Here is a 25,306-nt window from a genome sequence, read left to right on the forward strand (position 1 = left end):
CAGGCTCCCTGAATGGAGCCTGCTTCTCCTCCCTCTGCCTATGTCTCTGCCTCTCTCTCTCTCTCTCTCTGTGTCTCTCATGAATAAATAAATAAAATCTTTTTAAAAAATAAAAATAGGGCTATAAAAAGAAAGAAAAACAATGGTAGGGCTTGAAAATGGAGCTGAAATTACACTGAAAAATCGTACTGTCATGGCAAACATGTATGAGCACAAAACGTCAAGTAAAAATGAAAGTACTTATGTAGTTTGATAATATATACCATTATGAAGGAACCTAATGGTCAAATCAGGTGAAGTATAACTGTTCTTCCCATTAAACTAGACAATTTTATCTTGGCACCCTGTTTTAATTGCGCAAAAGAACTCATTTGATTGTAAGAAGGAGAAACTGACTCTCTAGCAATGATATAAAGATATTGGTTGCTCTAGGGGTAGGCTCTTCCTGGAGCATTAAAAAACTGTTTGGACTCCTTGAGTATTGTTTTTGCCATTCAGACTTTTGCTAAATCCTTGGGAGGTCATGGGCCTGAGATTGTCTTCTCTGACAGAGATGGAGATATTTCTGTTCAGAATTGTCCATTACACAGAGACTCTTTACTTTTGCCACAGTAGACTCAGAATGTGTTCCCTTTCTTTGCTTAAGGCTTTGATAAAGATGTTGAACAGGATGGGACCAAAGACCTTACCCCACTAGAGTGGAGTTCTCTTCAAATCTGGAGTCTTGCTGAGGCTAAAGGGTTGGGGGGGGGATGTTTATGGACCAAAGCCCTGAAATCTCATGAAGAATTTTATAAATAAGGAACCTTTTGTGTGTAGCTTTCACCAGATTTATAGAGAACTACACATTTCCCCCAAGGTTAAAAACCACAGCATTGGAGACTTCTAAGGATTTGTCAAGCCATCAAATCCTTCTGTGATTCTTCAAGTACTAATCTACCCATCTGTACAGCACATCATAGCAGACTTCCTGTTTTTTTCATTACTGTATCTAGTAGGAACTTAATTCATATTTATGGATTTTTAAGTGAATGTCTCCAGGACACATTTCCCTGCTAAGTCTGTACAACTGTTTTGTGAGGAACTTGGTCAAGTTCTTTGTGAAATCACATACTGCTTTTCTCCTGGCCTACCAGTGTGCTAACCTGATACGCAGATTAAGGCAGTTCATTCTGCATGGTATGGTCCAGAGGAAACTTGTACTGGTGCCTCACAATATTCTTTTTTTTTTTTTTTTTTTTGCCTCACAATATTCTTGTCTTTGTTTCATGACCTTATAGACTTTTTGTTTAATAATCCATTTTAGAATACCATTGTGAACCAAACCCCTGTTTTGAAAAGGAGTCTTCCATCTGCCAACATCGCTACCATTTTTCACTTGACTAATTCTGTGACCATATTTTCAAGGCCTTTAAGAATCCTGGGATATCATTTTGCTATGGCCTGGCATTAGTTTAGAGAATCTATCTATCTCTTCTTGGAATTCAATTCCTCCTTAGCTGTATTAGTATTGCCCTTTCCTTTTCCCTGATAGGGAAGTCAGGATCAAAATGGAATCGAACTGCTGTCCTTTTTTCTGTCATCTGTCTCAAGCAGTGCTGATTATCATTTCTGAATTCTCCATCAGCAACAGCAAAATCACCCCAGAAACCACTCTTTCATCATCTGTAGCATTTTGGATATGACTCGTCGCATTCCAATTTTGTACCTTTTGACACACTTCTGAAGGTTTCTTGTAACTCCCATTTGTCCCAGATCATATTTGTCTCTCTTTTGTATGAGCCCTCATAAGAAACGAGGAAACACATAGCTATCCACATTATACCTCTTAAACTCTTCTTCATGTGCTATTCTCTTTATTGTCGGGCAGTCCATTTTCATATTGTCAGAATAGGGATTTTGAAAGCCTCTTACATCTATTTGTCATTTAGAGTTTCTGACCACTTGATCCTGCTTTTTTTCTCTCTCGACTTTTTGAAATCATTTCTTCAAAGACCAGGATACATTTCTATGTATGTCCAGAATTCAATTCCTAGTCTATTACAAATTCTAATTTTACATTTTGACTTTTTCTTAGGGTTTCCATCATTTCTACTTTACCAAGTTTATCTTTATTCATTAGAATCTTGATTTCTATCACTCCTTCATTCTGAAATACAGAACCTGTCAGAAGGCAATACAGAATTTATCAGAGGAATATGATGAACAGAAGATGTTCAAATAATTAGTGTCTCTCATGATATAACTATCTTGTTTCTGAACCAAGAAATTTCTATTTCTATTAAAAATATACCCTCTACATCTTTAGTTTGGTGAGCACTGATTATATGGCCATTAGTGTGTTATTCTTTCTCCTTCTGAACTCACTTTAAATATACTTCACCGCATTTCAACACTAGGTCTGTGTTTTCCCGGGCATGTGCATATTTTTCTTGAGGTAGCATGTTCTTCTGTCAGCTTGTTTTTGCTGAACATTGTAGAATATCTTATTGGCATGAGATCCAGTCAACCAAATTTCAATAATGACTATGTAATCATATTTACCACTGTTGTAAGGTTCAACTTTCTTAATAGGTTGGAGCCTATTAAGGTTCCAAATTCCTTAGTAGCCACTTATCTTTTCAGTTTTTGTGCATTTGTATATAGATATCTAAGACCATATATAATTTGTACCAGGGCCTTTTAGCTTTCATGTCATTTCATCTTATAATTTTGCACTAATCATATCATCCCTGGCATGAAACTCAATGCAGCATGCACCTTCCTGCTGCTTGAATTTTTTTTCTCCTTTGGATTCTTAGGAAGGATGCCCTACATGCTCCCCTCCCTTTTTCTCCACATTTTCTCTTCATCGGACCTGGAAACATCCAGAGCATTTCTGAATCTAACTTGTAATGTTTTCTATTATTGCTCACTGCTTTCCCCTTCCATTTTTCTAGTGTATGACAGCTTTTCCTAATTTGGGATCAGTGTTTTTCATGATTATAGACATTAGTTGCTTGTTGTTGTTGACTTTTTTATTTCTTGGCAAAAGAAGTATGTTCCTCCTAACCTGTTTTGAAAGTTAAAAGGACTCAGCAAAAAAACCTGCAGTGTAATTCTCCCCCCCCCCAAAAAAAAAACAGCCCACAACTTGTATCACAGTGAGGTTTGCAGGGTCAGACCCATTTTTTGTGTCTATCATAGATTCAGGTTGTCACTAAGATAAAATAAGAAAGTTATTGCCTTGCAGCTCCTCTGTTCCCTTACCTGAGTTATAAATAATGTTTGCCAAGTAAAAGCAAAAACATTGTCGCCCAAGGATGAATTCTTATCCTTCTCTGAGCTTTAAAATAAAACTTTTCAGAATTATGAAATAGAGTACAGGGCAGAGAAAGCAACCTTTTAAAATAAAGTTCAAATCAATAATAATTAACATTTCCTAGCCTCTATTTTCCTGCTAATGACTGAAGACAAGTACTAATTAGAGAAGCCTCAAGTGTCTGGGTTTCTAGATGAACCAGATGGTGCTGCATAAGAACTACGCCTAGTGCCGGGGAGGAGTCTGGGTTCTTAGCTACCTGTCCTACATCTTGATCTTGTCTGAGGACACTTATTAAATCTGCTCACTGCTTTGCACTGAGACTGTTTCTTTGTTCCTTATTTTCTGTCTTGCCTACTTCTGATTTCAGGAGGCACACTTCTGCCATGGTTAGTGAGTACTCTTGTGAGCTTTTATTTTTACTTTTTTCTTAACAAGCTCATTTTATTCCTCTTTTTTTTTTTTTCAGATTTCCTTTACCTCCCATGTTATCACCTGATTTCACTAGACTGTTTCCCCCACATTGATTCTTCCTCAGAATCACTCAAGACCGCAGAAGGCTGCAGTCCCTTCAATAGCTGTTATTAAGATAGTTCTTCCAGTTTTTTTTAAACTCTTCACAGATTGTCTGAAAACATATGTTTCCTTCTTTTGGTTTGTACTTCAAATGTTTTCTTCCTTTGCTATTAGCTCTGCTAACCAACTCTGAGAAAGTTTTGATTTTTATATAGAAATTTTCAGTGCTGTTGAGTGTTGATACTGTTTGGACAAATGCTGCACATGTATTTTCTACAATAGGAAAATCATTTCTCTCAGGATGACAAAACATAGAACTGATGACATTTAACCAGATTCTTGCTTCCTTCTAAGTTCTTTTGTCAGGACACATTCTCTCACCCTATTTGTTGTCAAAATCATAATGTCATTGCCCTCAGTAAGGAAACTTTGTCTTAATTTGGTGTTTTTTGGCAAAACTTTCTTTATTGGAATCAAAAGACAATAGTGATTGGTTATCATCAGCATTTCTGTATTAAGAGAAGTATTACTATTTTTTTTTTCCTTTTCCATTACGTTTCTTGTCCTACTGAAGGGCAAAGGCAAGGAGACCAATTAGGAAGCTGCTGTAGTAATTCAAGCAAGAGAGATGAGGGCGTGGACTTTTGGAACAGCATCCAGCATGGAAAATAATTTGTATTATCTTTAAAAAGCATAGGAAAAAGAGGTTCCTTAATTTATTTTATAATGTTGTAAGTGCTTTTAGAGTTTAGAAACCACAGTTTTTCTTTGAGTCCCTGTTTTCTTTTTACATGTCCTTTTGGTATATGTCTGACTAATTAAGGAATTTATGACATCCTCCACTTAATATATTTTCTAGTTTGGGAAACTCCTTACTTAATGTCTGCTGCATCTTAAAAAAAATATGTAGGTTTTCCACCCTTTGATATAGAAGTAAAATGAAAGAAAAATAACTTGGACTGTTACCCAGAGATAATAATTATTAGCATTTCGGTGTATTTCCTTTCAGTCTTTTTTGTAGGTATAGAGACAGTTTTGCCAAAGAGCATATTAGTAAATATTTATTTGTACAAAATCTTGCATTTTATGAAACATTAAATTATGACATGTCATTATGTATTATGAAAGCAAAGTATTGATCTACCATGTGGATGTATCATATATATTTTACCATTATCCTATTGTGGACAACTTAGGTTGTTTCCAACTCATTATTATTTTACCAAATGCTTTGGCCAATATTTTCATGAATAATAAGTCTTCATATCCTCAGGATATGAAGTCTTCATTATCCTCAGGATAATGAGTTCATGTATAAACAAGTTTTTAAAGTCCAGAACTTTTTTGAAGGCGTGAATTGAATAAGCATAAAAATATGAATAAACCCTACTGGCTAAAAGTTCCAACTACTGGAAGAAGTGTGGTAATAATGCCTAGCTGCTCTGCATTTCCTGTATCCACCTCCTCTTTACCTGGTAACCACCCTGTGGGGAATACCAAAGCATAGAGAAGTCTTGGTGGGGGAGATATAGATTACAGTGATGGGGAGTCCCCTTGCTTCCCCCTAACTCATTCTCAGATGAATGCACGTCTACAGCTCTGTTAACTATTTCAACGTCGATGTCAACATGTTTACTGACTCTTATTTGGAGTTTTTGTTTGATTTTGGTTAGGACTCTTCTAATTATCATTGAAGATAGCTTTTATCTACCGCATCCTCCCCCCCCCCCCCCCCCCAGCTATTTGGGAACACTGCATAATAACTAAAATGACCTTTGTAATCCCTGGTATTCTTTCATTGGAGGAGGAATATGGTATGGGCATACAGGTTAAAATAGCATAAAAAGTGCCTCTTCACCTCAGAATTTCGGGAGGTAATTTCAGATATTTGTTTAGGTGGCATGTTTAATATAATTCACCTTGCACAAGTTAGATTATTTAAGCAAATAATTCTTTGCTTTGGATATGGCATATACTAAACTGAGCATATATATGACATCTACTGAAGAGTCTTTAAGATAATATTTTTTCTTGACACCAAAAAGATAATTCTTTGACCCCAACAACATTGGCCGTAGTTTTTCTTGATCATTGTTATTCTGAGGTTCTTTTTATGTTGATATAAAAATTCTTTTTCGTCTTTTTTTTAATGAATTATAAAATAGACTAACTTGGAGTATTTCATACTGCTATAAAATGACCTTTTGCTCTGTGAATGACTTCAATTCTAATTACATTGAGTATTTCTAGTTATTAGTTAATATTTCCTTTTCAGATTTCCATATTGAAATTAATGATCTGTCTTTAAAATTATTTCAGCAGTTGCAATTCTATCATGATTCTATGAAGCTAATAACAGAAATAATTAAAAACTGTTACAAATAGCATTTGTATCTATATTTAAAAAGCTCTTCAATTGACCAAGCAGATGTTGTTACAGATTTTTGTCTTTGATATGATAAATCTCCCATTAAATTTGAAAATCAGGGTTTAAGGGATGTGCTTTCAAGTTTTGAGCTGCAATTTGTGAAAGTTCAAGCAGCTGTACTGAGAAAACATTTGACAAATCTGAAACTGAGACTCTTTTAGGCAAAGACTAAGTTCTGGAGCTTTATGTTCTGTATTTTATTTTCAGATGCATGTATTTGAATTTCTTTTTTGTGGGTCTAGAAGTGTCTGTGATTAGTGTACTTTATCTCTCTTTGATATATATATGTGTGTGTGTATTATATTATTTTTTAAAGATCCATTTATTTATTAGAGAGAGAGAGTACATGTGTGTGCACACACGCACTTTGGGAGAGGGGTGGGGAAAGAGGAGAGAGAGAATCCCAAGTACACTCCCTGCCTGAGTGTGCAGCCTGATGCCAGCTGATCTCACAACCTCAAGATCATGACTTGAGCAGAAATCAAGAGTTCGATGATCGACCAATGGAGCCACCCAGGCATCCTTATATATATATTTTACATTTTATACACAATCTTAAGTTGGAAGTAATGATGCATATACTTCATTTTTTTTAATAAAAATGTTCATTTTAAGCTCTCACTAAATTTTTTTTCTTTTTACCTAGGTTGAAGAAATTGTGGATATTGGATCATTTGCCCCAGAAGACATCCATATTCCGAAGATTTATGTACATCGCCTTATAAAGGGAGAAAAATATGAGAAGAGGATTGAGGTAATTGATTTAGCTTAGTATATATGAATCTGATTATCAGAGAGAGGTGCCACTGGGGCCATTCGAGATGATAGGGAATTAGAGCTGAATGGAAAGTCTTGCTTTGGATTGTAGTAGGAGCTTCTCGTGTGTCCATCCTAAGAGGACATGATTGTCTATGTTATTGTCCAGCTCAACAGTGACTTGTGTTTACAAAGTGTATATCACGAAGTTATGGTATTCTCTAGGCTGTCTTCTAGTCTTCTGTAACTCTCTTAATTTACAATGCATAGTTTTGACTGACTGCCCGAGCATTGAGGTTTTAGCCTGGCTGCACTTAGTGTTTGATTATCCTGAAATACCTGTCTTGAAGATGCTTTGCACTTCATAAAGTCCAGAACATCATTCCCATTAGCATCAGGCACTGGGTAGCTGGTGGATATGAGATTATGTCAGTAATCTCCAGGAGCAGTGGAGGTATTCTTAGGCTACTGAGGGCATGAAGAATGCTCAGCTGGGCCAGAATTGATATCAAGATTCACAACTGTCTAAAGTGTAGCAACAGAATAGATATCCAGTAGGAGATATTGGGCAATCAGAGATACCTTCTGCCATGTTTCAAAGACATCTTGCAATTTAATACTAATGTCAGGGGTCTCAGGAGAGAAGATGTGGGACATTTGCAAATAGGAACCAGAGTCTATGTCAAGGAGATTTAGTAATGGAAGTAGTTTCCTGGCTAGTTTCTGGATATTTTTATGATTCCTGTGATGCTCTTGTAGCAAAACCAGTCCAGACTCTGCAGGTGGAAATATGCAATTGCCAGTAGCAACACCTCATAAAAAACATTCTGACAACCCTGCAAAAACAGAGTCCCAAGGTCTGTTCCTTTTCTTTGTTCTGGTTCAATCTTTGAGCACCTGAGAATTCAGTTTCAGAAGTCTTAAGAGTGATAGTAGTAGCAGTCAATGTGACAGTAACAGGAATTATTTGCTTCAAGAAACAGAACAAGTATATCTTCTTCTTCAAACAAATCTGACCTCTTTCACTTTCTAAAACATTTCTGTCATCAAATACCACCCATGTTATTCTTTTAAAAAAAAAAACCTCTCTGTTCTCTTGTAGATTTACCTCATAGTAGTAATGGGAGAGACTTAAATTTTTTTCCAGTAAAATTTTATATTTCAGCAGTGATAAAATACAAGGTATAACTCAACTATGAGTAATCTATTTCTGTCTATTTTAAAGCGTTTATCAGTCCGGAAAGAGGAAGATGTAAAAACCAAATCCGGTAAACCTGGAGATAATGTAAGGGAACGTATCATCAAGCGGGCAGCTCTTGAATTTGAGGACGGCATGTATGGTATCCTTTACCTATTCTGGGGCTGGACGGAGACATAGCCCTCACTTTTTCTATATTCATCAGCCTACTGGGCCTCCTGCTTAGTGATTCTTCTTGCTAGTCCACTGTAACTTTTAAAGCAGTGGCTCAATTTTTACAAAATGCGGCATATAGCCTAAAGATATCAAGATCTATGAAATTGGAATTATAATGTTTGCCTTCTTGAAACAAAAGGGCAATCAAAATTTGCTTAGCTATTTTCTAATATACAATGGATTTCAGTACAATTTGGCATTTTGCTAAAGGTTATTGGGAAAAGAGATTACCCAAGATGAGAGTTTCAAATCTCAGAAGTACTAGTTACAACAGTGCTATTTACTTTCTCTGTGTTTTGATATTTGCATACTCATTGAAACATAAGATCCAACTTCTTAACAACCCTGGTTTCCTTTGACAAAGATCCCAGGAGTGTACCTTTTTATGTCTAATGCTTTGTAAGAGTATTCAAGGAATGATTCAAATTCTGCTTTAGATACTTTGTCAAAAAAAAATAAAAGAGGTAGGTTGAGATAATTTAGTACAGTTATTTGGTTTTTGACTGTGTTTAACAGTGAGTCTCTTGGCCATTTTGCTCATTTTCAATATGTCAAACATTGAACTATACAATAACAAATATTGCATGTAAATACAAATAGTGTTTGATAAAATAAATATTTGTTGAGTGGTAAATACACTAAAGCCATAGTTAAAGGCCTAAAGGAGGAGCTAAAAATAGGACAAAAGTGTCTACGTTCTATGAGCTTCCCCCACCCATGAATATCATCATTCAGACTGATCCTGACTGGGGAAACTCTTTTTCTACTTTATTTTTACCTCTACTGTTTTATCTTCCTTTGTTTCCCAGTTTATACCTTGTGTTACGGTGAGAATTCACATGGGAGAGGGGAATATAATAGCACTTCCTCTTTAGCTCCTGTGTCTGCAAGATAAAACGTCAACCAAGTTAACTTAGCCATGAAAGCTGGCCCTGGGTTTTCTTCTGACCCCTAGTCAGTTGTTTTCCCAGTAACATTTAAACACTGACTAAATGATAACACTGATTTTAGATAACAATGGCTTCTACATGTTCTTTATTCACTGTTCTTGTACAGCATATGAAAAATACTTGCTAGTTGATATAAATGGTCTTTTCATACCACCCACTTTTTTTTTCAATCCAGAGTACACAGACTTCTTTATGCCTGATATTTGACCCACTAAAAAGCATTAACAAACTGGAAAAATTATAGAATATGATGAAAGAATTCAGGCAGTGTCTTGGTTAATTGAATCTTCCTGCCAGCCTTCATTGTCTCTAATATTGCAGCATATACAAACTTTATTTTTTCTGGCTCTGATGCATAAAGATCTCACTGTTACTGGAATCTCATCAGAGCGCCATCATTCTTTGCACTAGTTCTGGTGAGTACTGCAGTGTGAGGTGGTGGTGGACAGCATGAACAGCAGTTCCAGGCAATGTGAGTATCTCTGATCTGGTTAGCCTGCTTGTGTTGAGAGGCAAGATTAAATCTACACCATTCAGACAAATTAGGACCCAATCACTTTAGGAAGAAGAATCAAACTCTCAGCTCTTTGATGACTTAGCTCAGCTACTTTTTATATGGTCTCAGTTATATTCACTGAAACTTGGACACCTCCTCCTCCTTCTTTATATCTTAGAGAAGATTCAGTTTCCAATGAATGTTATCTCAGTGACCCAAAGGAATCATTACGGCTTTAGACAGACATTTTGGTATTGTCAGAAACTTTCTTTTTAATTTAAAAATGACAGCCATTTTTGAGAATATTAAATCATTGTCATTTTTAGTTGGGAGTTTTGAATAGTGAAAATTACTTTTAAACAAAGGTCAAGCCATGTTTAATAATATGTCAGGCATAATAAGTCATAATACACCAGTTCAAATTTGCTAAGCACATTAATGAAAATAAAATATGTCTTACAATAAAAATGACCTCTGAAGCTACTACTTTGATATCTTTATAGGAAAGCATATTAATGTTATTGGAATTAGGATTTTCTTTTTAAAAAAGATTACAAAATAGCACCTGGAAGGTGATGGGAGAATGTATTCCATGATTACATTCAGAACAAGTGCCTTTAAAGTTCAGATTTATACATGTGGCAGATTTATGGCATAATCTCTCTACCTTTTATTCAGTGGACCTTAACATCTTTTTTCCCCAGCTAATTTGGGCATAGGGATCCCGCTTCTAGCCAGCAACTATATCAGCCCAAATATCACAGTTCATCTGCAAAGTGAAAATGGAATCCTGGGTTTGGTAAGGCAGAAATTAATGTTTTATTTATCCAGTCTTGATGGAAAAATGAGATAGTCCATATAGTAAAGTCTTCTGAGAGTAGTTAGCTTAAAGTTCTCAGCATTATTTTTAAGGTGTCTGACCCCTTCTGGCTGTTCCTCCTGGGTCAGTTTGTCGGTGTGTTCCTGCTTCAGAGAGCCCTCACAGTGTCCTGTTTACATAACTTTCTTTTGTGTGATTGGACAAAATAATGAAGGTTATCATTCATACAGAATTTATTAAGAATTCTGTAGTAAGCAATGACCGATAAAACTCTGAATGAGAAATTGAAAAGTAAGGTTTTTGCTTGAGGAAATGAGAAATTTTTTGACAGTTGATTAATTCAAAAAGTTCTTACCTGATTATTTTGAGGCCATGTTGTTAAAAAGGGAAATTTTTTTTCTCTTCCTCAAGATTAACCCTGCAGATGAGTTCAACATTCTTATAGAATTTGGACATACTTTTAATTCAGTCCATAATAATAAGAAATACTTTTGCTTCCTGGATGACATTTTTTATGTAATATTAAGTATTGGCAGACATTATTTATAGTTTGGCCTATTTATAAGATTTCTAATCTTCTGTTCTCAGTAGATCTTAATTATTATTGTATTAAAAATTGTATATAGGGAAAGTGTGTATCTAGTCTTTAAAACATAAATAATGAGGGGCATCCGGGTGGCTCAGTGGTTGAGCATCTGCCTTCAGCTCAGGTCGTGATCTCGGGGTCCTGGGATGGAGTTCCACATAGGGCACCCTGCAGGGAACCTACTTCTCCCTCTGCCTGTGTCTCTGCCTCTGTGTCTCTCATGAATAAATAAATAAAATCTTTTAAAAAATAAAACATGAATAGTGATCATTAACATAGTTAATACTGATTGAGGCAATAATCATGACCATCCTTAAAAGCATAGAACTGATATAAGTCTGGATAAAAGATTCATATTGCAGTCGAAGACTCACATATCTTTAAAATGTGATTATTTATAGAGACTGGTTCTCTCATTTTCAAGACAAGGGAAATGAGTTGATATGTATTATCCATGGTCGGTGTTTAAAGGGAAAATTTACGTAGTTCTAAAACATTAGTTGCTACTTCAGTTTATTTAAATGATAGTGTTTAGTCTCCCTCTCTTTTTCTTTTTTTTAAAGATTTTCTTTATTTGAGATAGAGCTAGCAAGAGAGAGGCAGAAAGAGGGAAAGAGAGCATGAGTGGGGAGAGATTATTTTGAGGCTGAGGGAGAAGGAGAAGCAGGTTCTCTACTGAGCAGGGAGCCTGACTTGGAACTTGAGCCCAGGACCCTGGGATCATGACCTGAACCAAAGGCAGATACTTAACCAACTGAACCACCCAGGTACCCCCACGGTCTTTCTTTTAAAAGTATGTTAGAATTTCCCAGCTCAGATTTCCTCACTCTTGGTTCTGTCTTATGCCTTCCCCTGCCTTTTTCCATTTCCTCCTGTTTCATTTACTGTATCTTATGTTGTTATGAAACTACTCACCCCATTCAAGTAATGTAGATGCCTTATAAAAATACATATAAAATTAAAAAGCAAAACTGAGAGTAACCAAGGAAAGGGAAAATATGGGCATCAAAACTTAGGTGTTGTGAGAGATGAGGTCCAAATTAGAACTTTTAGATACTGCATACCTAAAGGATGAAATTTTGCCTCTCTAGGTCCTTCTAGTCAAATAAGGCAGACATTTTTTATTATAGTCACTGATACTACCAGGAAGATTTATGAGTAATGTTGACTGCATAGTAGGTACTAAATAATTACTTTTTGTTTTACTGACCTATATTTCTAATAGCTCAAATTTTCTTTCAAACTTTGGTTATTTTTAGGACATAATTTTTATTTATCATAGTTATTAGTATAGGAAAGACTAATCAATATGAGAAATAGCCATGAAAATACTGGAATTATTTTTAAAAGGTTCACTTCAAGTCTTTTGATAGGAATTTCCTACCGTTTTTAGAGAAGTTATTTATGTTACGATTTTAGTGTATAATTCAGTGAGAAGCTTCTTTTACTAATTCAGTGTGTGCTTTCCCAGGGTCCGTATCCACTACAAAATGAAGTTGATGCAGATCTAATCAATGCAGGTAAACTCCTTCATCACATGTTTTTCTAGTGTTTTCCTTTGCTGTTAATTTAGTTCTTTGCCGAATAAGAGAAAGGAGTTGGACTTGATTCTTTGTCTTTTTCCCGGAGTGTGCTCCATTGTGTTTTTCACTGAGGCGGGAAGAGAAGCCTTCCTAGTCTCTTCTTTGCCTGGTTTGCTCGTAAGAGATCATCTTTTAGTTAGAGAAGACTAGGATAGGGGAGAAATTGCAGGTGGAGCTACATATAATGGCACCCAGGCTGAAAAATGTCTGCCTTTTTATGATGAGGAGGATGACAAGTGGATCCAGAGGCCAAAGAAAAGATCTGTCACACTGGGATTTTTATTCTGAGCAATACTTAGTGTCCCTTCATCATCATTGAAGGAGAGCATCCTTCAAAGGTTCAAGGATATTTAAGGATTTATTCTGCCACTAAGTACAACCCAGTGATGTGAACAATAGTTTTTTTTTTTTTTTTTGAACTGGCACTCTAGTCTCTCTTCTTAATTTGCACATTTATATGCTTCGCCTTTTATTATTAAGCCTTTTATTTGACTATGACATAGAGTTGCATGTAGTAAGAGCAGCCCAGAGGGGGAAAAAAACCAGGCCAGATCCTTTGGCCATCATTGCTGCCCATACTTGAGGCAACACTGCCACCTTGTTGGGGCTGAAGATTATCTTAGATTGGGGCTCCTCATAAGAAGTGAATTCTTATATTCCAGCATGATTTTCTTTACCTTTTTACTCTTCCTCATTCTACCCCCACAAAAGTATTACTCTTCACATTCAAAAGTAGTACATGTAAATCTCAGAAGAGAAGCAATATTAGCTGAACATAAAGGCCAGCTGCCATGTGGAATTGATGTTTGATACTTAGAATTTTTGGAAGTAAAACCGCTTCTGGTTGAATAGTTGAATTAGCTAACATGACTCAACCCTGAAAGGCCCACTGTGATAAAGCAATGACATTTAACTAAGGCTGTAATTTAATTGTACTGTACCCTTTAGCAATAGCTCATTGATCTGTGAAAATATTTGCTGCTTGGTTTAATTAATTTATGATGTTAGTGAGTTATTTGCAAAATGAATAACTTCATTTTCCAAATTTTCGGCCTGAGTTCATAAAACCCACTTTCCTTAGAAAAGTAGTTAATCTTTTCAATGATTATTGGACAGTAGGCATTTTTGATTCCACGAGCTTAAAAGTAGCTCAATCCTACTGAAGCCACTAGTTTAATATTTTAACTCCCCAAATACCATGTGTAACCTTAGACTGCCTTGTTAAACAATAATTCATTGCTTTTTGGGAAGCTAAGCTACAAATCCATTTACTAATATTTTAACTCTTTGGTCAAAGTTCTGTTCAGGATTTATGTTGCTTTGGATTTTGGAGAACTGCCTAAATTAGGGAGGAAATACTTTGAGTGAAAGAACCCAGAATACATATTGGTAGTCTCCTCAACTCCCCAAATTTGTAAGTTACCTGGAAGATTAGCCCCTTGTTTGTGTTAATTTAAAAAGATTTCTATAGAAATCTCTTGTAATGAGTACAAAAAGTTCTATTTCTAGCTATAATCAGTGTTTTAAAATAACTATTTCTAGGTATCCCTTCTAAATAATAATCTCATAGGTTATGTAGAAATAAATTATCACCGTATGGCACTATTTGGTTTGGAGCATACTTTTTCATACTTATTATACCATTTGAGCCTCAAGTGAAAACTTATACAGATTGGGAAACTGAGGCCCAAAATAATAATATGCTATATACCCAAGATCCCATTGCTAGAGACTGGACTCACACACAGTATCCTGGCCTTTTCCTCTACACATTGAGTTATACCCATTGCTGACCTAAGTTTTACAAAGGTACAGAAGGCAGTGCTTAACAGCAGCTTTTCAGAGGTCCTGTTAGGATTTGCAGTATTCCGATGCAATTGTGAAATTTCCACTGAGTCTCACATTTTAGCTTTCATACTAATGTACATTTTGCATTCTTCTCCATTTCTTAATTGTCTTTTACTATACCAATGGTGTTTAAAATGACTTACCTTTAATTGAAACTGCTTTAGAAAGAATGGCCACATTAATCTCATGAATAACCTTATAAATATCCCTGGCCCCTGCCATGTGCCTCTAAGGGCAGTGGTTCTCAGTGAGTAAGTGGGGGTGATTTTACTTCCCTGGGGATATTTGACAATGTCTGGAGACATTTTTGATTGCGAGTGTTATTGTCAAGTAGCAGGTAGAGGTCAGGGATGCTGTTAAGTTATCCTACAATAACTGGAACAGCCCCGCCTCAAAGAGTTCTCCAGCTCCAAATGTCAGTAGTGCCTTCTCTAGAGGCCCTTGTGCCACAACTGAAGAATCACGGACCTGCAGACTAAGGTACAAACAGTATAGCATTCAAGATCTACCTGATAGTCACACCTGCTCTCTCCAGCTTCATCTTCCATTACACCCGCAAGGATTTCTGTATCCACCCATCCTGGACTACTGGTTCTGTTCTGATTATGACTCATGCTTTCCTTCTTCCATGCTTTTGCTCTTCCTCTGCCTGTCACCAGATTTTTTTTTCTGTCCCCTTCTTTTTTCATCCCCATCTCCTTGACAGTAATTTCCTATCAAAATGTGTTATTCCTATTCTTCCAGTTCCAGTTCATTTGTCCTCTCCAGATCCTTCTTTGGTTCAGAAATGCCCCTCCTTTGAACCTGTAACGCATCTAGTGTCTCACATTTTGCTTCGTAATTATTCATGTGTATTTATATCTAGCTGAATAGTATATTCCTTTTACTTTAGGGCATTGGTTCTTAAAGTGTGGTCCCCAGACCTTCAGCCTCAGCATCAGTATCACCAGGGACTTATTAGAAATAGAGATTCTTAGGCCCCATCACAAGCCTATTGAATTACAAACTCTGGCAATTCAACTCAGAGATCTGTTCTCCATGAATTCTCATAGATGTTAAAGTTTGAGGAGTTTTGGGTTAGGTCATCTGTGTTTGGTTTGTAACACTGTTCAAGGCACATAGGAAACATTTATTTAATATTGAGTGAATGACACATGCTAAATCATGAGCCAAAGGACTCCATAAGTATGAAATTAAATAGCTGTTTTTGCCAAAATATTGTGAAAGTATTTAGACATATACAGAGAAAAACTGGAGGAAACAAAAATCAATCAGGAATAGTCAAATAAGAAAGTTCTTTTTCTTTAAAATATTGATTGTATGTTGATTATAGTTATTTCTTAACAAATTTGAACATTGTAATTGAAAAACATGGGTTCAACTTTAGGATATCTATTTTTATTTAGATATTGTATATATAAAAATACTGACAACTAACTTGGCTTCCAGAGAATGTAATTTATAACATGCCAGAATGTATTAGCAGGTGCCTGACAACTGTTTTTTATGAGAGTTGTTTTCTGTGCTCTTAAATAAAACTATGCTCCATAAATCACATGGGGAGAGTCAAACCTCTCTCACTGATCTCCAAGTTTCCTGTGAGTGGCAAATAATGCCTTCTATGTACGGTCAGCTGGCAGAGATTGCCCTTTGGAAGTCATTGTGATTTAGCACTTGGAGAACAAAGAATTGAGATTTTTATGTTTCTCTGCTTTTTTTTTTTTTTGTCCTACACATTCTTGCTCCTTGTTTATCTACCTCACAGGACCAGTAAGGAACAAAATTTGCTGGATAAGGAAGTTGTGTTAGGATCAAGTTTAGTTGTGTTATGCCTGTCCTGAAACCTCCAGCTCCCAGGCTGGGTGTATAACTCTGCCATATAAACCAGTTGTTGGATCCTGTAGTATTTATCCCTAGAGGGGCGATGGCATTGTCTCTTTTATAAGTAGGTTTGGAGTGATGAATAATAAAAATGACAGTAATAAAAGCTTATGTTTATGGAGTCCTTTCTTTGTGCCAGGTGCTATGCCTGCATTATTTCATTTAATCCTCCAAATCTTATGTGCTTCTTAAAAGCCCCTACTGACCACAGCAGAAAGTATTTTCCAAACCTTTCATCTTTATAGTACTTTGAAAGATGTGAAAATGTTTCCCCTATTTAGAATCAAACCCCTTTGGGGAATAAATATTTCAGCATGATATATAAATAGCCTCTTTCTCTCTACTTGTGCTCAGATGGAGAGGGATATTGATAGAATTTAGCTTTCAGGCAAGGCTTGAGAAGCGGAGCGAACAGCTGTGTTGCACACCTGGGCATGCATGGTCTGACCACTCTGGTCCTGTTGTATCTGGGAGCTTTTCTCTCTTCCAAACCTGGAATCATAACTCTTCTTCCCCTTCTTTTTGACTGCTTTATTACACTGGGGTAACGCATGGAGTGTTCTCATACAATTGACTTCTATTTGCCAAAGTAGCATGTGAGCATTTTTCTAGTTAAGATCAGAAGCTTCCTCCTAGGCAGTGTACACACAGAAAATGGATCACAAAAAGAAAGCAGCTGAAATATATGTCAGGTGATATGATTGGTTGTTTGGGGACTGGATGACCCTGAAGATCCTGTCCAGCTCCGAACTTTCATTCTGAACTATAAGTTTTGGAAGAGGTCTTCCCAAGAGGACCTCTTGGAAGTTACCATTAAATATGTGAGGCAGTATTAGGGTGCTATTCCCTGATCTCATCAAAGTCCTATGATTTTATGAGAAACTTAACAGGAGCAAGAAAGGAAACATAAGGCAGAGAGAGAGAGAAAAAGAAGAGATTCAGGCCTAATGATATTAAAGAAATAAGGGGCACCTCACTTTCTAGATTATTTCTTGATTTCTAAGAAATATCTGAGGAGCAGATATTTGTGTCCTTCCCTTCAGAGTTGGGTTTCTTCATGCTTTTTCCACAATCTCTTTGCTCCAGTGACTTATAGCAGCACTCGATCCTGACAGGTGCATCCCAGGGACTCCTTTTCCCTCACTCTCATCAGCATTTAGCAGGGAATTGTGGAGGGAGTGGGGCTGGGGGCAGGTAGGAATGTTTAGAAGCAACAGGGGGTGCTTTATCTGTAGAGAATTTCAGAAACAATAATAAAATTAAAGTTGGTTTGCTTTCTGTTATCACCATGCAGGGGCAAATCTGAACATTGCCACTGACGAAGTACTCCTCTTCATAGGGCAGCAGTGCCCACTGTGTCCCCCGTGCCCCCATTGACACTGTGGTTTGGTTAAAGAGGCCTTAGTTCTTTAGGAAACAGAGAAGGTAGAGACCTCTCTCTGCATGATTTCTACTCTTAGAAATCTAATAGCTTTTTCTTTCCTTTGTTTCCTTTCTTATGTATGTGTATTTAGGCAAGGAAACAGTTACTGTTCTTCCAGGAGCCTCTTACTTCTCCAGCGATGAATCATTTGCGATGATTAGAGGGTACGTGACAACGGAGCCCCTCGTGTTCCACATGGCATGGAATGGACTGAGTCATCCCCTGAACGTGTTAGCAAGGCTCCAAAACGTAACCACATCTCCCAGCCAGAAAATGGTCATAGCTCATTCAGCTGCACCAAGATGTGAAATTATTCACATTGAATGTTGGGAATTGGAACATTGAGCTCACAGTTATTAAAAGAACCCCCCAAATGGAATCTATATCTATGTGCTGAGAATACCAAAGTCAACATTTTTAAAGTTCTTTCTGAGGATCCCAACATTTCCTACAAAATTGTGTTTTCATTTTCTAGCTAGCGTTTCCCTTCAAATCAAGCCACATTCCCCTCACGGAGGGAAACAAACGCACTGTGTACACCTGTTTTTAATTTGGTTTTGGAGACTATTTAGGCTATAATTTTTTTTAAAGAACTCTTAATGGTTATTTCTCTATATCAGCTTGAGCTGATTGATTTGGAAATAGGTGTTGGTGGGAGAAAGCAAATTTATTTTGGAGGGTATAGAATTATTTTAATTGCTGGCAATTTCAAGCAAATGGGACATAAAGCTTGTGAAGTTTGCTTTATATTTCCTTTTTCTCTCTCAGGGGGCATGTCAATCTAACAATGCTCGGAGCAATGCAAGTTTCCAGATATGGTGACCTCGCTAACTGGATGATACCTGTAAGTGGACATTTTTCTTTTGAGTTGTGCCTGGGTTGCCATAATTATTTTTTAAGAAAAATCTTGTTGCATTGCTGTGCTATATTGTTCTACAATATAATGTAGAAATAAGGACATATTTTAATAATGACATTTAATATTTCAGTCAAATTTTGGTAAAGCAGCTACTGAGAACTATTTAACTTTGCTTATTTACTGTCTAGTTGCGACTAAAAAGGTAAGATCAGGGCCAAAACCTAATTTTCCATGAGGAACAGAGAACTGGGGAAGATTAAGAATAAGTGGGTTAATTCTGATCAAAATAAGAAATACCAATATTTGTTATAGCTAAATTTTTATAATTAGAAAGAACAATTAACAAGTTCATTAATTTTATGTTAATTCTATATTTTCTTATGGTGATTAAAAACCTCTCTTGATCGGTCGATCATAAATAATCATTCACATTGTCTTACCTCATAAGTAATCAATCACATTGTCTCCTGTAACGGAATACAAATCTTATGGTGTTTAAACATGCTTGTGAAATGCAAACAATTTTCATTTACTAACAGCCTAAATCAAGGAAAAACCACTTAGAATCAGCTTTGGAAGAAGGACTATAATCAGTAGACTTAATTTATGAGTGTGTTTTGTTATGTTCCAGCTTGTTGCTTTGTGATATGTGTATGGCAACAAGATATAATTCATGTCTGTGATTATGAGCTCATTTTGGTTGGTAACTCAGGTTATACTTTGTGTGTACTTAAGGATTTGTGTGGTTTTTCTGTATTGTCAGCCAAAAGGAATTTGTTTAAATAACTGATACTTGTGTTCTATGATTTGAGAGTTTTTCTGAAATCTTATATTTTTTCTCCAGTAATTTCTTGGGGAAGGTAAATTAATATACTTGATGACAGTGTTAGATTGTGTTTAGCTCTTTTGATCTAATATACCATTAAATATTATTTTAAAGTTTGAATAATGATTAAAGTCCTAGTTCTCAACTTCATTGCATATTAGAATCACTTGACAGTTTTAAAAAATATTATGATCCCAGAGTTTCCAATTTAACTAATAAGGGATGTAGCCTAGGCACTGGGCATTTTAAAGCAACCTTGGTGATTATATAGCCAAGTTTGAGAATCAGAATATTAAAGAATAATAAGTCACATTTAAAACATAAGGAAAAGGGGCACCTGGCTGTCTTAGTTGGTAGAGCATGCTACTCTTGATCTTGGGGTTGTGAGTTCAAGCCCCACACTGGGAATAAAGTTTACTTAAAATAATAAAGTGTAAGGGAGAAATATGATTGAACCATTAAAATAATAAGAACCTTAGTAAATTATGGAATATATTGTTATTTTTGTTTAAAAATATTCATCATTCTAAATCAGCCATCAAGAGTTGACATCAGGGAAAATCTCCTGAATGTTGTACAGTGAATCAGATTGACAGTTTATGGGAATACTTATTTGTGTAGATAATGAGAATATATTTTTATTTTTAAAATCTAAAAAAAGGCCATATGGAGTAGTAGAAGGAGTGTAAAAATGTAAGCCCTGCATTCTAGCCCTGACTCTATGCAGTAACCAAGGTGTGATCTTGAACATGTCACTTAAATTCTTCATGTTAAACCATCCTTATCTATAAAATGAGGAATTGAGACTAGATGATTTCAGGTGTCCTGTCTGGCTCTCATAGCCTAGTGGTGAAGAGCAAGGGCCCTGTAGTGAGACAGATGTGGGTTGAAACCCAATTTTTGTCACTCACTAGCAGTGTAACTGAGGCATTGCCTGCTTTTCTTCATCTGTAAAATGGGAATGATAGAATACTACCTACTTTATAAGATTACATAAAGAAGTAAATGATACAACGTATATGAAGTACTTAACACTTTGTATATGATGTATAGGGGTTGATGCATACTTCAAACTAAATAAATGGCTTGTTATTATTTAAGAAGGAGAAGTTGGGGGTACCTGACAGAAAAGGGAATAGAATTAGTTACTATGAACAGAAACAATAGAGATTTAAATATGCCTATTTCTCTGGACTGTTAACAAGTTTTGAAATCAATTTGCACAGTGGTCATGAGTATGGAGCAGAATAATGTTCAACAATGTTCAACACATTTTGCCTTCAGGGAACATGGGCATCTTTAAAAAGTCAGTGTATGTTTTGTTTATATTATAGTTTAGCACATGGGGAGGCTAGAAGCACTCAGAGTATGCATTCTGTAGTTGCCCTATGAAGGAAAGATTTTTCAGTATATATCACATTTTTACATATCCTGTGAGTGATTAAAATATCAGTGTTTGTTACTTTATACTCTTCTTAATACTCTAAGAACTTATGCATTTCCAAATGACTGGACCCTAATAGGGCAGTGATGGAGAACTCTGGAGGTCTAAAGGAACAAAAACGAAGCATGAATTGTATTCTTGTGTCTGTTTCCACTCTTCTTGGTAGTGGAAGTTGATAATGTCATTTCTTTTCTTTTCTTTTCTTTTCTTTTCTTTTCTTTTCTTTTCTTTTCTTTCTTTTCTTTTCTTTTCTTTCTTTTCTTTTCTTTTCTTTTCTTTTCTTCTTTTCTTTCCTTTTTTCTTTCTTTCTTTCTTTCTTTCTTTCTTTCTTTCTTTCTTTCTTTCTTTCTTTCTTTCTTTCTTTCGAGAGAATGTGAGCAGAGGGCAGGGGTGGGCACAGAGGGAGGGGGAGAGAGAGAGTCTTTTACAGGCTCCTGCCTACCTAGCTCAGAAACCAACATGGGGCTCGATCTCACAAATCTAAGCTCATGACCTGTGCCAAAACCAAAAGTTGGTTGCTTAACCAAGTAAGCCACTCAGGCACCCTGGTAGTATCATTTCTGATGAGATTTTCTTTTGTTCCTTTAGTAACTGATAATCACTTTTGGATTCTTCATATGTGATGCATAATGTTTATTTTGACTCTTTTGAATGCAGAATAGCTTAAGAGTCCAGACCATGAGCTTCAGTTTGTAATAAATTTGATTTGAATTTCAGTTCTCTCCCTAACAAATCATACAATCCAGAGTATGTTTTTGTTAGGATTAATTGAAAAGAAAATGAAAGTGGCCACTAAAAGCACTGCATAGATACAGTGGCTATTATTTTTTTCTTCTTCAGTGCTCTATTGCTTAACGTTAAAGAGAATATTTGCCCTAAAGTACACTGGCATAAGCAAGACTGTGTTTTACGGAAGCTAGTACAGACTGCTTATCCTGAGTTCATATTCAAGTACCAAAAATTAAACCCTTTGAGGATGCATTTCTTGCTCTTATTGGTTATGGGTAGGATATAGCCTGTCCTCTTTAAAGTTTCAGTGAGCAGTCTATTTCTATTTGTCCCAAAGATTTATGTTGATTATTAAAATGTAGATATATTTTTATTGCAAGATCTGGCAGTTAAGAAGCTGAAAAGTTCGGCTTTATTATATCATTTTTCATTTACTTTTATCTTTTTGCTGAGTTGAATAATCTTTCAATGGTTGTAAAGCCTTGAGTTTCTCTGCATCATGGCATCTCCATCAATCATCACAATGTCAGATTACAATAAACATTAAGCTTTTAAGGCAGGTGAATGGTATGGATACTATTTGTCTTATCCTTTAATAGCTTCTTTGTATGCAGTGTTAGTCTCCTATACACAGATTTTTTATTTTTATTTTATTTTTTATATTTATTTATGATAGTCACAGAGAGAGAAAGAGAGAGGCAGAGACATAGGCAGAGGGAGAAGCAGGCTCCATGCACCGGAAGCCCGATTACACAGATTTTTTAAAATTCTGCCCTGAGCATCTGAAGAGAGAAAATGTGACAAAATAGTAGTTGGCTCCTTCAAGTTCTCTGATTATCGTGATGATGGTAAAACCCCAGGCAAGCTACAAAAATGTGGACAGATGTGTAGCCCATTGAATCTGCATTCAGAACTGTTCTGGCTTTCCTAATGCCTATTTTTGGAAAACAGCTGCCATAGATTATTGACTTGTGAAGGGAAGCAGATGTGCATGAACAGCAATGGAAGCTGGTTATTGAAAGCATGCAACTGTGGCCTGCTGGACAGGGCTGCTATATGGGAGTGACACAATAGCCAAGGGCTTGCTCTTTTTGTGTGGGGAGAATTGAAACGAGGGAGTCTTAAGGCAAAGGAAGACAGGATGTATTGTGTTTGTTTTTCCCTCACATTTTAAAAATTTCTTTGTGCCTTTTAAAAGAAGAAGTACAAATTGATGTACTCATGTATGCTACATGTATGAGTGCATAATATTGGTTTGGTATTCTAGTTGTGTCTTTTTAAAATAAAGCTAACTCTCTAGTCTTCTGTTTGTACACTAAGGAGGTTTGTGTTCAAGATTTAAATGATGTTAATGATATCTCAGTAAAGCTGGGAAAAATTTAAAAATTAAAAGATTTAATCTAGTGGTTTAATTGCATCAACTATAGTCTAAATATTAAATCCATAGATGATATAAATATAGAAATATAAAGATTAAACTATAGATAAAGATAAAAACCTACAGATATAGAGATAGATTTAACATATTTGTCTTGTTCTGTAAACCATAGGTAAGGAAAATGGTGGAGAAAATATGTATATATGGTATTATGCTTTTACGCTTATTTGGTAATACTTTTACCATAGTGTAATTGTAGTGGAAAGTGTAGAACTTTGGAGTTAGACTGCAAAATACTGGTTCTGTCACCTATTAGTGGTAGGGCAGGTGATTTTATTTTGGTATACTCATTTACAAAATGATAGTGTTTAACTCATATGCTTGTTCTGGGGATTGCATTCGTTCATTCAACAAATATTTATTAGGCATGTATTAAGGGCCATGTACTGTTCTTGCCTCTTAAAGATGCAGCAGTTAACAGAACAGATGAAATTCTTTGTACTTACAGAGCTGATGTTCTAGCAGGGGTCAGCACATATGGCCCATGTGCCGTACCTGACCCACTGCCTCTTTTGGAAATAGTTTTACTGAAACACAGCCCCATCCATTCATGTATATATTACCAATAGCTGCTTTTATGCTGCAACAGCAAAGTTGAGTAGTTGGAACAAGAGACTGTATGGACCGTAAAACCTAAGATATTTACCATTTAACACTTTATAGAAAAGTTTGCCAACTCCTGCCTTAGATCATTGGTTTGAAAAGTTTCTTTTCTAATATAAGCATGTAATGGTATAAATTTCTCTCTACATGCTTTATTAGTCACATCCTGCAAATTTTTACATATAATGTTTTCATTTTTTCTTCAAAATATTTACTGATCTCCCTTTTTTATTTTTTTCTGTGACTTAGTGGTTATTTGGAAGTATGTCATTTCATTTCCAGATATTTGGTGATTTTCCCACATAACTGTTAATTTCTAGTTTAGTTCTCTCGAAGTCAGAGAACATAATTTTATGTAGTTTCAGTCATTTTGAGTTTGAAATTTGTTATGGCCTAGGATATAGTCTGAGTGACTGTTCCAACTGCATTGGAAAAGAATGTGTATTTTGCTCTTGTTGGGTTGAGTGTCCTATAACTCAGATCAAGTAGGTAGATAGCATTCAAGTTTTCTATGTCCTATGAGTTATTGAGAAAGGAGTAATGAAATCTTAGCTATAATTCTGCATTTGGCAATTTCTATTTTGAGTTGCATTATCTTTTGGCTTTGTATATTTTAGAGCTCCATTATTGGTTGTAGGAGTACACAGTTAAAGTGGTTATACTCTTTTAACAAATTAACCACTATATCCCACATTATTTCTGGTAATATTTTGTATTCTAAAGTCTATTGTGATATTAATATAGTAACTCCATATGGTATTTTTTTTTCCATTCTTCTACCTGCAACTTATTTATGTCTTTATATTTAGGTGAGTTTTGTAGTTAATACATAGTTAAGTCTTTCTTCATACTTATAGAAGTCTTACAACCTCTGACTAATTGGAGGTTTAGGCCATTTACATTTATTTGATTGTCAACATGGTAGAGCTTAAATCTATCACCATGTGATTTTTTTTTTGCCATTTGCGCATATGACTTTTTTTCCTGCTATTATTGGGAGAGTCAGTGAAACATTTTTTTATGATTCCATTTTATCTTCACTATTGACTTATTTTTCTTATTTTTTTCTAGTGGTTCCTGAAGGGTTTTATTTATTTTATCTGTATTACATACCTTTTGTTTATCACAGTCTTAGTAATACCATATCACTTTACAATTAATGTATGAACCATATAACTATGAACTTCTCTTCCCTGCCGTTACCCTGTTTTGCTGCTATCATACATTTTATTCTGCATTTGTTTTAAACCCTGTGATGCTTTGTTACTATTTTTGTTCTAAACCATCAGCTCTTACTGAGTGTTATTCTATATGTTGGCAAATTGAACACCAATAAAAAACAAATTTATAAAAAAAAAATAATAAACCATCAGCTCTTTTAAAGAGATTGAAAATATGAAAAAAT

General features: G+C 35.6%; 1 protein-coding gene across 1 annotated transcript in view; it reads left to right on the forward strand.

Moving 5' to 3' along the window:
* OXCT1 (3-oxoacid CoA-transferase 1) overlaps positions 1-25,306 on the forward strand; it is a 133,734-nt gene that overhangs the window by 58,411 nt on the left and 50,017 nt on the right. The window contains exons 8-13 of the mRNA XM_077896096.1: positions 6,892-6,999; positions 8,227-8,341; positions 10,566-10,660; positions 12,739-12,787; positions 18,094-18,166; positions 18,771-18,846. Of these exons, the coding sequence (XP_077752222.1) occupies positions 6,892-6,999; positions 8,227-8,341; positions 10,566-10,660; positions 12,739-12,787; positions 18,094-18,166; positions 18,771-18,846 (516 nt within the window). The remainder of the gene's footprint in view (positions 1-6,891; positions 7,000-8,226; positions 8,342-10,565; positions 10,661-12,738; positions 12,788-18,093; positions 18,167-18,770; positions 18,847-25,306) is intronic.

The sequence above is a fragment of the Canis aureus genome, chromosome 4 (genome assembly GCF_053574225.1).
Source record: "Canis aureus isolate CA01 chromosome 4, VMU_Caureus_v.1.0, whole genome shotgun sequence".
Classification (NCBI taxonomy): domain Eukaryota; kingdom Metazoa; phylum Chordata; class Mammalia; order Carnivora; family Canidae; genus Canis; species Canis aureus.